This window comes from Ipomoea triloba, chromosome 1 (assembly GCF_003576645.1).
Source record: "Ipomoea triloba cultivar NCNSP0323 chromosome 1, ASM357664v1".
In the NCBI taxonomy this organism is placed as follows: domain Eukaryota; kingdom Viridiplantae; phylum Streptophyta; class Magnoliopsida; order Solanales; family Convolvulaceae; genus Ipomoea; species Ipomoea triloba.
In genome coordinates this window covers 33994289-34008160 of record NC_044916.1, presented here as the reverse complement: position 1 = coordinate 34008160, position 13872 = coordinate 33994289, and the positions used below count along the sequence as shown (strand labels likewise).

Below are 13872 nucleotides of genomic sequence, written 5' to 3'. Positions count from 1 at the left end.
ACTAAAACTCCATCTCCACCTCAGCTCCTTCAATTCATCCCCACTAAGACGTACGTGATTCTTTTCATGCATGCATTACGTGAATTATATTATCCAAATACTCAATCCACTTCATTATATAATTATATTAAATTCCTATGAAATTCATTTCTTTGATTTATATATATGATCACTCTTCATTCCACTTAGCTTGGTGGCCGGTCTGCTAATCGTATGAATGTGTACTTTAAGCTGTGCACTAAGAGAGAATTCAAGATTTGATGTGTTGTTTGATTACAATTTGTTTCATTCCTGAAGATTGAAGAACAATAAAATCATCTTATATTTTTAGTGCTTTGTATTTTTATATTTCTTTTTATTTATACGATCACCATTAATTCAATTTGGTGGTCAGCTAAGCGTGTGAATGTATACTTTAAGCTCTAATATGTTGTATCATTATAACGGAACACTTTGTATTATTCGTGAAGAATAATAAAATCGGTTTGTATTTCTACATTTTTTTTTCAATTTACTAGTTTTATTAATATATATATACACAATTATTTGTCAGGAATATCATTCGACAAACAATTATTGGTCTTCTAAATGTAATAGTGTCTCTAGGCAAGAGCGAGAGCTTTTACAATATGAGCTAAGTTGTCTAGATCTGTCAAAATCAAACCCAGCAAACTTTAACTAACCACGACCCCAAAAAAATATGAAACATAAATATAGGTGAAGAAGACTTTAATTTTAGGACCAACAATTTACATTGCCAATCCCACGAGCTACCAGATCAGAATGAGCTATCAAATTCAAAGAACGTTTTACATGACAAATAAGTATAAAACTAAAAGTAAAGATTAATGCTAAACAATAGTGAATCAGAACATTTACATATAATTTTCTTGACCGATCATCCCGAATGACCGTTTGCAATATAATATCCTATTTTAAAAAATCAATAGAATTAATGCTACTATTAGTTATCTGAGTATTGCGGCATTATCACAACAGATGAATTTATTTTATTTTATTTTATTTTATTTTTGCTATTGTTGGTTTATTGCTATATTTTCTTGTCAAATTGGAAATATTATTCTTATTTTTTGTTAGTGCTTATATATTATTGAAATAAAATGAGTCATATTTTTTGGAAATATTGTAACGAACACCCCAAAAAATAAGAATAGCAAATGCGTCGTCGTTTATCCTTTCGTCATCAGCCTTGCGCTCTCACCGTATCTGATTCTCATCGCAACAATGAGCAGCAAGAGCAGCAGGCTGTTTGGCTCAGCGGCACACCACCACTCCGCCGCCACGCCCTGCACCCGCACTCACCAGATCGGCGCCCTAGCCTTAGTCATTCTCACTTTCTTCCTCACTCGTCTCTTCGATCAGTCCCTCAACCCCTGCTCCTCCTTTTCCACTTACTACCCAACTGACGACCATGGATCCGCGAACGGCGTCGTACGCTTCTCCGATACGGGGTCCATGACCTGGCCCCAACGCGGCTACGGGACCCACCTTTCCCTCAAAATCTACGTCTACGATGAGCGCGAGATTGATGGTCTCAATTTGCTATTGTATGGCCGGGAAGGGAAGATTTCGTCTGATTCCTGTCTAAAAGGCCAATGGGGCACTCAGGTAACTTCTTATTAAGCTTTCAGCTAATTTGGTAAGCTCGCTTTAAGCATGTTAAAAGTGGCCAATGTGTGATTAATGATTTATTATGGTTGTAATATAGAAAATTGATCTAAAATGAGCAAGCTTATTTGCTTTCTTAGTGCCTGAGCCTTTATGCACTGTCTCCACTCGTTAACGTGACAACCAAGTTATCAACTGAAAATTTTTAACTTGGTGTTCCCAATTCAGTCTAAACAAAATGAAAAGTATTGTGGAGGCCATGTTAGATATTTCTTGTTATCATTACCCCACCCGAAAGTTTCTTCCCGTAGTTCTTCCACATTGGGGAAGTTATATCTAGAATGCTAAAGATTGTGTAAGTTTTGTTTTGGGTTACGAATTTTTATTCCTTACCTGCTTCATATGCTTTTGGTGTTTCGAATTACTACTGTGCTTCTTTGTTTTCTTTTTCCTATTTTTAATTTATTTTTATTACACTGAGTAGGTTAAGATACACAGGATGCTCTTGCAATCAAGATTTCGGACTAGGGGGAAAGAGGAAGCAGACTTGTTCTTTGTGCCAAGTTATGTTAAATGTGTCCGGATGATGGGTGGCTTGAACGATAAAGAAATAAATCAAACCTACGTGAAGGTAGTAATGTCTCAGAATCTTAAATCTGGCTGTAATTTACTGACTAGGCAAACTTTGGTTTGGTACTGGTGATTTTTGAATTATAACAACTTCTTGTTGTGAATGGAGATCTATTGACCATGAATATCTCTTGGTATTGTCATTTCAGCATTCCATTTCAATGATGTAAAATGTGATTTTGTTTTTTTAATTTTTCTTTGGCACCTTTTACTTTCAGGTATTAAGTCAAATGCCATATTTCAGGTTATCTGGAGGCCGTAACCACATATTTGTTTTCCCAAGGTAATAACCCTTTAGCAATTTTTGATACACTTATATGAGAGACATAAATGAGCTTGTTTATGGGAAGATGTTATTGAGACAAAAATACCACATCATGTGTGAGAGGTGAAATGGTGGCTTAGTCATAATTGCATTACACTCCTGATGTTGACAGTACAAATTCTACTATAAGTCATGATTATAGGATGCTGCTTGGCTTAGAAGGCTAGAAGTCAAGAATTTAAGTTAAGATGCCAAAGATCTTTAATGCACCAGTTTTCTTGAAGTTGGATTCTATGTGATTGGGCTGGAGTGTGGACACAATTAGCCCTATTAGTCATTTGTAACACATTTATGCTTTTGACCAATTGCAGTGGGGCTGGAGCTCATCTGTTCAAGTCCTGGGCAACATACTTGAATCGTTCTATCATTCTTACTCCTGAGGTACAATCTATCTTCTTAAAAGCATTGCTTTTTGGTTTTACTTTCATTCTTTCCATATTTGTTTTTGGCTTAATTTGATTACCCTTGAGCTGGATGGCTGGTAGATAGCATGTGAATTCCTTATGAATCGAAGGCATTTTAGTTATAGTTTATTACTTAATGGAATTCATCTCAAGAATTGTGGGTATCTGTTGCTTCATAGTTCATAGCACACACCTATATCACAAGGGGTGGAGTTATGCTGTCCACTATTGTAGTAGAAAGATGGTAAACTCTAGGTTCTTCCAACAAGTCGGAATAGGCTGCTAGAAATATTAGTGCCATTTCAGTTCATGTGACTAGAAAATCTATGAATGAGAAAGCTAAAGTAATCCAAAGCAAATGTCTGCATATACTGTTTGCAAAACTTTTTAGGTTGGTCTTATTTCAAAATGAAAACAAATAGAGGAGCAATCCAATAGAATATATGATACAAGACATCCTGTGATGAGGGATGGCCACTACCACTCCTTGGCTTTCAATAATGCTTCATCTGTTTGCATGGTTTTTCTTCTTTCCTTTTCTTTTGTCCACTTCTTAATTACACTTTTGCCTCGCATATCAAGTCTAAATACTTGAGTTGTATCATCAGTTCAGCATGAGTAGAGTCTCTCAAATGTTACATCTTTATCATAGAGTGCTATGCCTGCACACTCATATATACACATATGGACCATTTCCTTCTCTGGTTGTGTAAAAATACACCAGATCTATTTGAATCTTACCTGAGCCTTTTTAATTTTTCATATCTGGAAGCATCAAGATGTTTTGACACTATTGATTATTCATTTTTCCAAATAAACAGTTTTTAAAAGCTTTATATGGAAAGCCTTGCTTTCATGATGTGTATGTAAACTTTCATGGAATTCTACAGTGCTCATTGTTCCATGTTGAGAAATAGGTTTTTGTGTATGATACAGGGTGATCGAACAGATAAACGAGACACTAGTGCTTTCAATACGTGGAAAGATATTATCATCCCTGGAAATGTTGATGATGGGATGACTGCTCATGGCTCTAGGGTTGTTGAGCCTTTGCCTTTGTCAAAAAGGAAGTACTTGGCTAACTTTCTAGGTCGAGCGCAAGGAAAGGCTGGTCGTCTTGAATTGATTAAACTTGCAAAACAATTCCCAGAAAAGGTGTGTCTTCTTTTCCAGCTATATTAGAATCTACATACAGCCAACATTCTTGCTAACAGATGTAAAATATTTACTTGACTGATGTACTAAACATTTTCTAGACAGTGATTAATGTTCTTGTATAGAGATTTATAAATGACAATGGAATGTTGCTTTTGATATTGTTATTACAAGTCAACAAACACCTAAAATGAAGATTTTTGTATCTGAAAGTGCTAGTTTGGAGAAGCAAAACTTATCCTTGTGATGAATAATTGAGCTATCAATTAGAAGTGTGAAACACTGAATGATCTAATGCTTCTATTCTAATTTTTTATTTTATGGTTATGTGCATGCAATGTCAAAATAATTACTTAAGCCAAAATTGATACCATTAATGATAATATTTCCCCAAAGATAGCATTTTTAATTTTTTTCTGCAGTTGGAATCTCCAGAGTTGAAATTCAGTGGTCCTGATAAACTTGGACGAGTGCAATATTTTCAACATCTCCGCAATGCCAAGTTCTGCCTTGCTCCACGCGGTGAATCATCATGGACTCTTCGGTTTTATGAGTCCTTTTTTGTGGTATCATATTCTCACTCCTAATCATCGATACATCTTTCAGCATATATGAATTTCTCACTTATCATTTAAGCTACTTGTTATGCCAAACAGGAGTGTGTTCCAGTCATCTTATCAGATCAAATAGAAATGCCATTTCAGAATGTCATCGACTACACCCAGATATCAATCAAATGGCCATCCTCTCGGATAGGCACTGAACTTTTGGAGTACCTAGAGTCAATACCTGGTCAGCCTACTGCACTTTGTTATTACATTCCACATTGACATTCCTGATTAATGTCGATATGGTTATAAGTACCTTGTTATTTGTTTCACAGATAGGGAAATTGAGGAGATGATAGCCAGGGGTAGAAAAGTGAGGTGTTTATGGGCTTATTCTCCTGCACCCGATACTTGTTCTGCATTTAATGGAATCATTTGGGAACTCCAGAGGAAAGTGAGGCAATTCCATCAATCCACAGAAACATTCTGGCTTCATAATAGAACAATAGTGAACAGAGATTTGGTGGGATTCAACAAATGGAAACCACCAATGCCTCTACCTTGAGATTATGTTATTGAAACAGTTCTTGTGACCTACTCTTTACTGCAATATTTGTGCTTCTATTTTTTCTGTAATAGTAAATACTGTAAATTTTTTTCCTTGTATAATTTCCATTTGTAATAGAAACAGTCATCACTTAATTTTATTTGTATATGTCCAAATTCAGAGTATAGAATGATATGGAAACACTGGCATCACGATTTAGACCACCGGAGAAGAGAAATGAAAGGGAAAACATACACTAGATCATAATAGAAAGTACAGAAATTGCACCAAGGAAGAACAAGAAGAAACTACTCAAAATACAGATATTATTACTTTTTAAGAGAAATGCTGGGCATCAATTTGACAAGGCTGTAGCTGGATGATCATCACAAAGTTCAGTTGTAGCTTGAGTGCTTCTGCTGGCTCTGGGTGGGAGAAATAGCTTATCATCCTGAGCTGCTGCTGCAGCAGGAGGTGAAGCTGAAGAAGCAGTTTCTTCTGCTTCTGCTGATCTCTTGCCCTTTGCTTTCAACATCTTCTTCAACCTTCTGAACCATTTTCTCACCATACCCATTCTCTCTCTCTCTCTCTCTCTCTCTATCTATCTATCTATCTTCATGAGCTAAGGTAGGATATATAGGGGAGTGCAGGAAGAATGATGTCACATCAAAACTGTGGATGGTATCTCTGTGGGTGCTTTAACGGATGAATGCCGGACAAAGCTTTAGTCTGTGGCATACTGCCATCCGTTACATATAGTGGGGGAGGATTTTGTTAAAAAGGGGGTGATTAGACTCAAATAGAGACAAAGGATCCGGGAATTACTTCAGTGATAGACTCAATTTTGTTTGTACTGTGATCCATATTGTTCACAGGCCACCATAGACTTCATTGGGGAGAAATATACTCTAGTAAGGGCCTTCAAGCATGACTAAACTGCACCCAGGCATCTTTTGAGACCCTTTATTTGACAAGGAAAGCCTTGTCTGTTGAGCTTTCTCCCATCGTTCAGAGGCGGCATAAATATTAGACAGCAGCACATAATGTAAATCATCACAAGAGCGACTGTTGTTGGAGTTCAATTTCTCAACCTCTTCAAGCACACATTCTGCCATATCCATGTTGCCGTGAATTCGGCATGCTCCAAGCAGAGACCCAAAAACAGTGGCATTTGGGCTTATAGGCATCCCCTTGATCAAATCAAGAGCCTCCTGTAACCTTCCTGCCCTTCCTAAAAGGTCAACTAGACAACCATAATGCTTGATGTTTGCCATTAACCCATACTTCTCCATCTTATAGAAAATTTCCATGCCTTCTTCTACACACCCACAGTGTGCACAAGCTGATAGGACTGAAAGGAACGTTATCTCGTTAGGAGTCACACCAGAGTTCTCCATTCTTCTAAAAAGTTCAATGGCCTCCTCAGGTTGACCATGAATGGCAAAACCAGAGATCATAGAATTCCAAGTTGCATCGTTTTTATGTGGCATTCCCTCAAAGATCAATCTGGCATTGCTCAAATCGCCACACTTTGCATACATGTCAACCAATCCATTCAGAACAAACTGGTTTGCTTTAACCCCCTTCTGAACAATCATCTCGTGTATTTCCTTGCCAACATCCAATAACGACAGCTGAGCACAAGCTGATAAAGCGCTCGCCATTGTAACCTCATCTGGCTCAAACCCTTCATCCTGCATTGTTCTGAAGGCTTCTAAAGCTTCCTCACACAACCCATTTTGTGTGTACCCAGAAATCAGTGAATTCCAATTCACCAAATTCTTTGAAGTCATCCTCTCAAAAATAGCTTTAGCATTCTTAATATCACCCTTCTTGAAATACCCTGATACCATGGATGACCAGACATAAAAGTTCCTTCTCGGCATCCCCTCAAACACTTCCCTTGCAGCATCCATCTCCCCACAGCTAGCATAACCATCAACCATCACAGTCCAAGTCACCACATTTCTCAACTCATCTGGAACCTTATCAAATAACTGCTTCGCCATCACTAAGTCCCCATTTCTCCCATACCCATCGATCATTTCATTCCACGTTACTGAAGTTCTCTCTGGCATACTTTCAAACACTAGCAATGCAGAATTTGTGTCCCCATTCTTCATATACCCACCGATCATTGCATTCCACGTAATCACGTTTCTCTTAGGCATATCATCAAACACCTGGCGCGAACTCACAACATCTCCACATTTTCCATACAAGTCAACCAATGCAGTACCCACCATCACATCAAATTCCACCCCTGACTTCACGCATTCAGCGTGTAAAGCCTTGCCAGGAATAACCATAGAAAGGGAGGCACAAGCTTTGAGCACTATGGGTACAGCACCTAGTATTATGCTTCGGGTACCGCGGTTTCGGGCATAGATCCAAAGGGCTTCTTTAAAATTCCCTTGGGACACGCAGTTCCGTATATGGTACGACCAATTTAATGATGGCGTTGCGGCGTTTTTGGAAGGGAAAAAATCTCGGCTTTGTTCGGGAAGTTCGAGTTGGTAAGTCCGGAGTTTTTTCTGATTTCGAAAGTGAGGATTGTGTAGAAATTCGTGAGCTTCACTAAACACTCTGCCCGTCATCTCATTCTTTCAAATTTGCCTTTCATCTCTCATACCAGCTAGTCAAGCCTCCCCAACTGATTGTCACCATATTTTAACGGTTTTAACCGTCACTGAAGCTTTCATTTTTTTTAATTGGTTAGAGATAACTAGGTTATGTTTTAATCATGATTTTTTTTGGGATAAATTTTTGTAAACATAGTGTATTTCTTTGGCTCGAACCCACTCACATCATCCATGTGAGAGTGTTAATCGGGACACCGGGTACCACTAGATCACAAGGTCTTTAGCACATAGTGTATTTCTAATTAACTCATTCATAATATATATATATATATATATATATCTAAAAACTTAATAAGTCTCAATCAATGTTATATCCTTGATTTATGTCCCTCCTTTTGTATGCTAATAAATGTATACATTGTACTTTAAATGTTGTACACTTAAATGTTATTAGACAAAATTATCCCTACTACATTCTTATTATACAAAATTACCCTTACACCGTTATAACACTGTTACTTTTAACTACATCATTATTACCATACACCTATATCTACCATATCTTTTTCCTATTCTTTAATTATCATTTTATTAAAATCATTATATAATTAATTTAATGGTTATTTATATTTTAATTAAATTTTTATGAATTGTAAATCATATGTGTGTGTATAAAATATACATATATATATATATATACATATATATATATATATATTATTTGTGCATATATAATTCGAATTATAATTTTTAATCATTTATATTTATTAATGTTTTAATATTGGCATAAATTTTCGCGCATCGCTCGTACAAAATATATATATATATATATATATATATATATATATATATATATATCATGATTAAATAAAAACAGATATTGTTGGAGTGGCACTCGGTGTCCCGGTTTACCGTTAACAAAGTAACTAATGCATAAGCATTGGTCCTCCCACTTAATGAGCCGTTGAGTAATGATAATTTAGGCATTCGCTATTTTGTTAGGTCATGCCGTCATGGTATGATCATTGAATTCATTATGATTTATGCTTTCACTACCTTGTTGGGTCGAGATGTGAGGTTTTATGGGGAAAAGTTTTCGACCTTTTTAGACAAGTATACACCGTCTATCTCTAGAAAAGAAATATAAGCAGTTTGGTGCGATGAGCAAATTATTATGTAACTGCCTCCCTATTCATACGGCAATATATACCTTTTTGGTTGTGTAAGCTTGAGTTGACAGTACGCATGCATCATGCATGCATGGTGTAGGCTGTAGCGTAGCTGGCCCCTCTCATCTTCTTTTTCATCAAAAAGGAGATCACCAATTCATGCTCATGGACACAATTTAATTTTTTTCTTTGGACACAATTTAATTTGCATCAAACTCCCACCACCCTTTTCACCAGATCACAACCCTTGCCTAATTCTTAGGACACAAATAATTAATTCATGCTACAAAATTTTTGGTGCATTTGTGTGTTAGAAGCTAAGTTCTTGAGTTTGGGTTTGTACCTAATTATAATAGGTGTCTGTAACGCATTTTCAATTTGGCTGCACATGAAATATTTTCATTTTTGTCAATAATCCCTAAAATAAATTAATAAATTTTAATTATAATAGGTGTCAACGTTGGGCAGCACATGAAATATTTCCATTTTTGTGAATGATTATCCCTCAATTACTATTTGATCATAATCATGTAAACATTTATGTTTTATATATGGGAAAACGAGGCCCCTCAATTGTTTTACTTTTGAAAATTTGACCCCTGTCAATTGATTTGAACAAACTTAGTCATTCAATTATCCATAATATACCACATTTAGTCCCTTATTTTATATAATTAGAAACATTGTTAATAATTTTTTTATGAAGTTATATTTGTCAATTACTCTCCAACTTCATTCTCTCTTCTCATAAATGTCAGCCATCTACATTAAACATTTGAATTGCAAGAACCCTAACTCAAACAATCAAAATCAGTCAATATTTTTTAATGAAAATTTTATTGAAATTAATGTGCAACATCATGACATAATAGCAAATGGGATCCAAAAGAAGAAATCTTACCACAACCTTCTTGTCTCCAAAAGAAGAAATCAATCAATATTTTTTAATGAAAATTTTATTGAAATTGTCAAACGAGGTATACATATTCGCCGATGAGTTAACCCGAAGATGAAGATGGCGTAAAATTTTAAGAGGAGAGAGAATGCAGTTGGAGAGTAATTGACAAATATAACCCTGAAAATAAAATTATTAATAAAATTTATAATTATATTAAATTAGGGACTAAATTTAATATATTATGGACAATTGAAGGACTAAGTTTGTTCAAATCAATTGATAGGGGCCAAATTTCTAAAAATAAAACAATTGAGGGGTCAAAAGTGTCATTCTCCCTTTATATATTATATGTTTAACACGCCTCTTCACAAGTGGATCATAGTCTCATTTATGAGGTGACGCAAATTCGAACCCATGACCTTTGGTATGGACGGATTCTAATATCAAATTGAAAAATGAGTTCCGTATCAACTAAAAATTTAAACTAATAGTTGGACCGTAGATTTATGTTTATATATTATATATACTCAACAATCCGTGCAACATATAAATACTTACATATAGAGCGTGATAATAATTTATCTTCAAAATTTTCAAATGATCAAGGTTGATAAATTATATTATGCCTCAAATTTATTTAGCATTTTGTAAATTAAATTTTCAAAAAATTTATGGGGACCAAGATATAATCTGGTGAAGAACTTGAGTTATATATATATAAAAGAGTAGGACGGAGCACGGGATCAGATAAGATGATCCATCAAGAAGCTGACAAGAGCAAGAAAGTTTAAGCTTAATTTAGCGAAGCATTTTACCTCTCGCAAAAAAGCGCAGCTAACTATGAGGAGGGGAGACTGTTTTACTCCAGTACATTTCTATATATAACCCTTTCTGCCTACTCTTCTCTCACGTACAACTACAAAACGCTCTCTTTATGACACAACTCACCCCATTTCTTTTCATTTCATTTTAATTTCCACTCTGCTTTCAGTTCTTGGACCCTTTCTTCTTCTGGGTTTTCTTCAAAATCCCTTCTTGGCTTCTTTTCTACATCCGCGCGGATTCAATATTGTGCGCTGAACCAGACATGGGTAACGTTGTTAATACTTTGCATTTTGTGCTCGGGATCTTTGGTGAGTTTTCTAAATCAAAATTCAACCTTTCTTTCTCTTTTCATTATTATTCTTTAGTAATTTAATTTCCTTTTCTTGTTCCCAGGAAATGTCACTGCTTTGTTCCTCTTCCTGGCACCATTGTGAGTTTCAAGAATTTTCTTTCTTCTCTCTTCTACATGTTTAGAGTTTTCTTTGTTGCGTTCTAGTTCTAATACTATATTTTTTTTTCCTCGAACAATTTCAGGATAACATTTAAGAGGATCGTCGCAAAAAAATCGACTGAACAATTCTCTGGCTTGCCCTATGTCATGACCATGCTCAACTGTTTGCTTTCTGCTTGGTATTCATGAAGAAACTGGTTTTTCTTATGTTCTCTCTTCAAGTAGCTTCTAAATGATAGTTATAATGACAATTTCAAAGATTACTTTAATTTCTCACAAGTTCTACCATTAGATTCATACTTTAATTTTCAAAGTCTGTCATCTTCTTGATCTTCAGTCTTTTGATAAATTGATATGTTGCATTCCCAGACATTTTCTGAAATTGCATCTGCCACCTGATTACCAGTACTTGGGGTTGTAAATTATCTTTTTTCCATTTTTTGTGTTTTATTTTACAACCTGCAGTGATTGTGATTCCCCAAGAATCTCAGCTGTAAATTTTGAAAGTTGTGTGATAATCTTTAGATTACAGTGATGCTAGTCCTTTTAGCAGCAATACAGCCAAACCCTTATTCTGTAGGAAGATTTCTGATTCACTGATTTTTCGTTTACCGATTCGATAGGTATGGTATGCCTTTTGTGTCACCTAACAACTTGCTTGTGTCAACAATCAATGGGACTGGTGCTGTAATTGAGTTCATTTATGTGCTGATATTCCTTATATTTGCACCAAAGAAGGCAAAGAAGAAGATAGGATCAATCTTCATCTTATCCCTTCTTGTATTTGCTGCTGTTGCTTTGGTTTCCTTGCTTGCATTGCATGGAAGAACCAGGAAGCTTTTCTGTGGCGTTGCGGCAACAATCCTCTCCATTATTATGTATGGCTCGCCTCTGTCAATCATAGTAAGCTCTTGTCACCTCTTCCCTGTTTACTTTATTTTGCACACCTCATAAATTCACTGTATCTTCTGTTATGTGCAGAGGCTAGTGATTAAAACAAAGAGTGTGGAGTTCATGCCATTCTTCTTGTCTCTGTTTGTGTTCTTGTGTGGCACTTCATGGTTCATCTTTGGATTGCTGGGAAAGGACCCCTTTGTTGCTGTAAGTACTTCCATTGAAAATATATTTATAATGAAGAAGACATCAGAAACGAAACAGCTCTTACTGTGATGGAATTTGAACTGCAGATACCAAATGGTTTTGGGTGTGGCTTAGGAGCAGTGCAGTTGATATTGTATGCCATTTACTGTGACAAGAAATCCTTCCCTGATGGCTCCGGGAAGATGGTCGGAGTTGATGGCAAGCCCACCGGAGAAGACATACAATTAGGCATAAAAATGGGCCAGAACCAGTCAAAGGAGGATCTGGTTTAGATGTGTGTATGTCATTCAGACAATTGTATGCTTTCTTCTTGTTGATGCTGTAATGGTTTTCTCTAAAAACTACTTGTGCATGTAAATGTAATGAATCCTGGCTTGGCTTCTGATTCCTCATGTTGGATTGCACTCTAGAGTCTAGACTGAAAAAGGTTTTGATTAATTTGGTACTTGCTTGGGTTTGAAGGTCTTTATTGAAGGACTAACTTATGGCTTATAAAACCAGAGATTTGGAGAATAACACATTGAAAGAGATTCAGAGAAAACACAGACTTAAAAACAGGAAGTTAGGATGACCCTAGCCAAGTTGATCTGAGTGTTAGTTTGGTAATTATAATGTTCCAAGTTCAATTATCAATCTTCTTGATTTAAGCCGGTCAATTACGAGTAACCTAGGATGATTTACCTCATTATGATCATTTGCTGGCTAAAATCACAAAACAGGGTTTATATTGTGCACATCTCGGGTAGTGGCGGTAGGTCTCCCTCGTCATTCGAGGAAAAAAAAAACGGGAGACCAACAAAAAAGAGCAGTAGAAACTAGAAAGGCAGAGATTTAACAAGAAAATTGTGCAAATTCAGTTTGCATTTTGCAATGCTTAAGAAATTATTTAAAATATTTCCATTGTTCAATTTCAAGTAACCTTAATGTTCATGGGAAGGACAAGAAAACGAGGGGAGAAATTCAGAAATAAGATTCAATCAGGAATTTTATTGAAACAGTAAGACTGAATAACAAATGAGAGCTGTTTATGTTTCATGTCCCTTAGCAGTTGCAGGAGAAAACAAACATAAAATGGAAGTAAGAAAGAGCACAAGGGAGCAGTAGAGGGATCCTCTGCTATAATGAAAAAGAGTAGAAAACAAAAACAAGAAAGGAGGAGGATGAATAGAAATTATAAAAGAGAGCAAGTAGGAGAGGGATAAAATCTGCTAATTTTTAGGTATTTGCAGCAACTTCAACTAAAATTCTGGCTAAATTTAGGATGTATGCATGTTTAATAATTTGGAAGGATTTGCGAAACTTCAGAGAACAGCCTCACAACAGCACCTAAAGCAAATCACATTAAGAAACAGAGTGCTTCTCACAAGTCAGGCAAGTTGCGTTACATGTTACAATTCATCCAAATGATTGACACATAATTGAAGAACTCAGACTGCTTGGTTAGTATCTAGAAGGAAGTGTTTTTTCGAGAGGAATGTTATGCACTGCATACTACATTCACATATCTATCGATGATTGGAGTTTCTATTAGCAACTTGTGTCAACAACTCATCCAAATTACTAGCAGAGAATGCAAGAGATCAGTCAAGTATCCAGATGAAAGTGTTT

General features: G+C 35.9%; 3 protein-coding genes across 3 annotated transcripts; 2 read left to right on the top strand and 1 right to left on the bottom strand.

The window, feature by feature from the left end:
- Positions 1-1167: 1167 nt before the first annotated feature.
- LOC116000151 (probable glucuronoxylan glucuronosyltransferase F8H) lies at positions 1168-5404 on the top strand. Its single transcript, XM_031240188.1, has 8 exons — positions 1168-1629; positions 2114-2260; positions 2478-2542; positions 2896-2965; positions 3925-4143; positions 4566-4709; positions 4800-4935; positions 5027-5404. The coding sequence occupies exons 1-8, from the start codon at positions 1246-1248 to the stop codon at positions 5254-5256; spliced, it is 1395 nt and encodes a 464-aa protein (XP_031096048.1). The 5' UTR covers positions 1168-1245; the 3' UTR covers positions 5257-5404.
- Positions 5405-5470: 66 nt separating this feature from the next.
- LOC116000142 (pentatricopeptide repeat-containing protein At3g21470) lies at positions 5471-7880 on the bottom strand. The gene has a single exon (XM_031240178.1). It carries the CDS (start codon positions 7833-7835, stop codon positions 6147-6149), a length of 1689 nt encoding a protein of 562 aa, XP_031096038.1. The 5' UTR covers positions 7836-7880; the 3' UTR covers positions 5471-6146.
- Positions 7881-10664: 2784 nt separating this feature from the next.
- Positions 10665-12719, top strand: LOC115996038 (bidirectional sugar transporter SWEET1-like). Its single transcript, XM_031235185.1, has 6 exons — positions 10665-11020; positions 11106-11142; positions 11247-11342; positions 11787-12066; positions 12145-12264; positions 12351-12719. Exons 1-6 carry the CDS (start codon positions 10975-10977, stop codon positions 12534-12536), a joined length of 765 nt encoding a protein of 254 aa, XP_031091045.1. The 5' UTR covers positions 10665-10974; the 3' UTR covers positions 12537-12719.
- The last annotated feature ends 1153 nt before the right edge of the window (positions 12720-13872 follow it).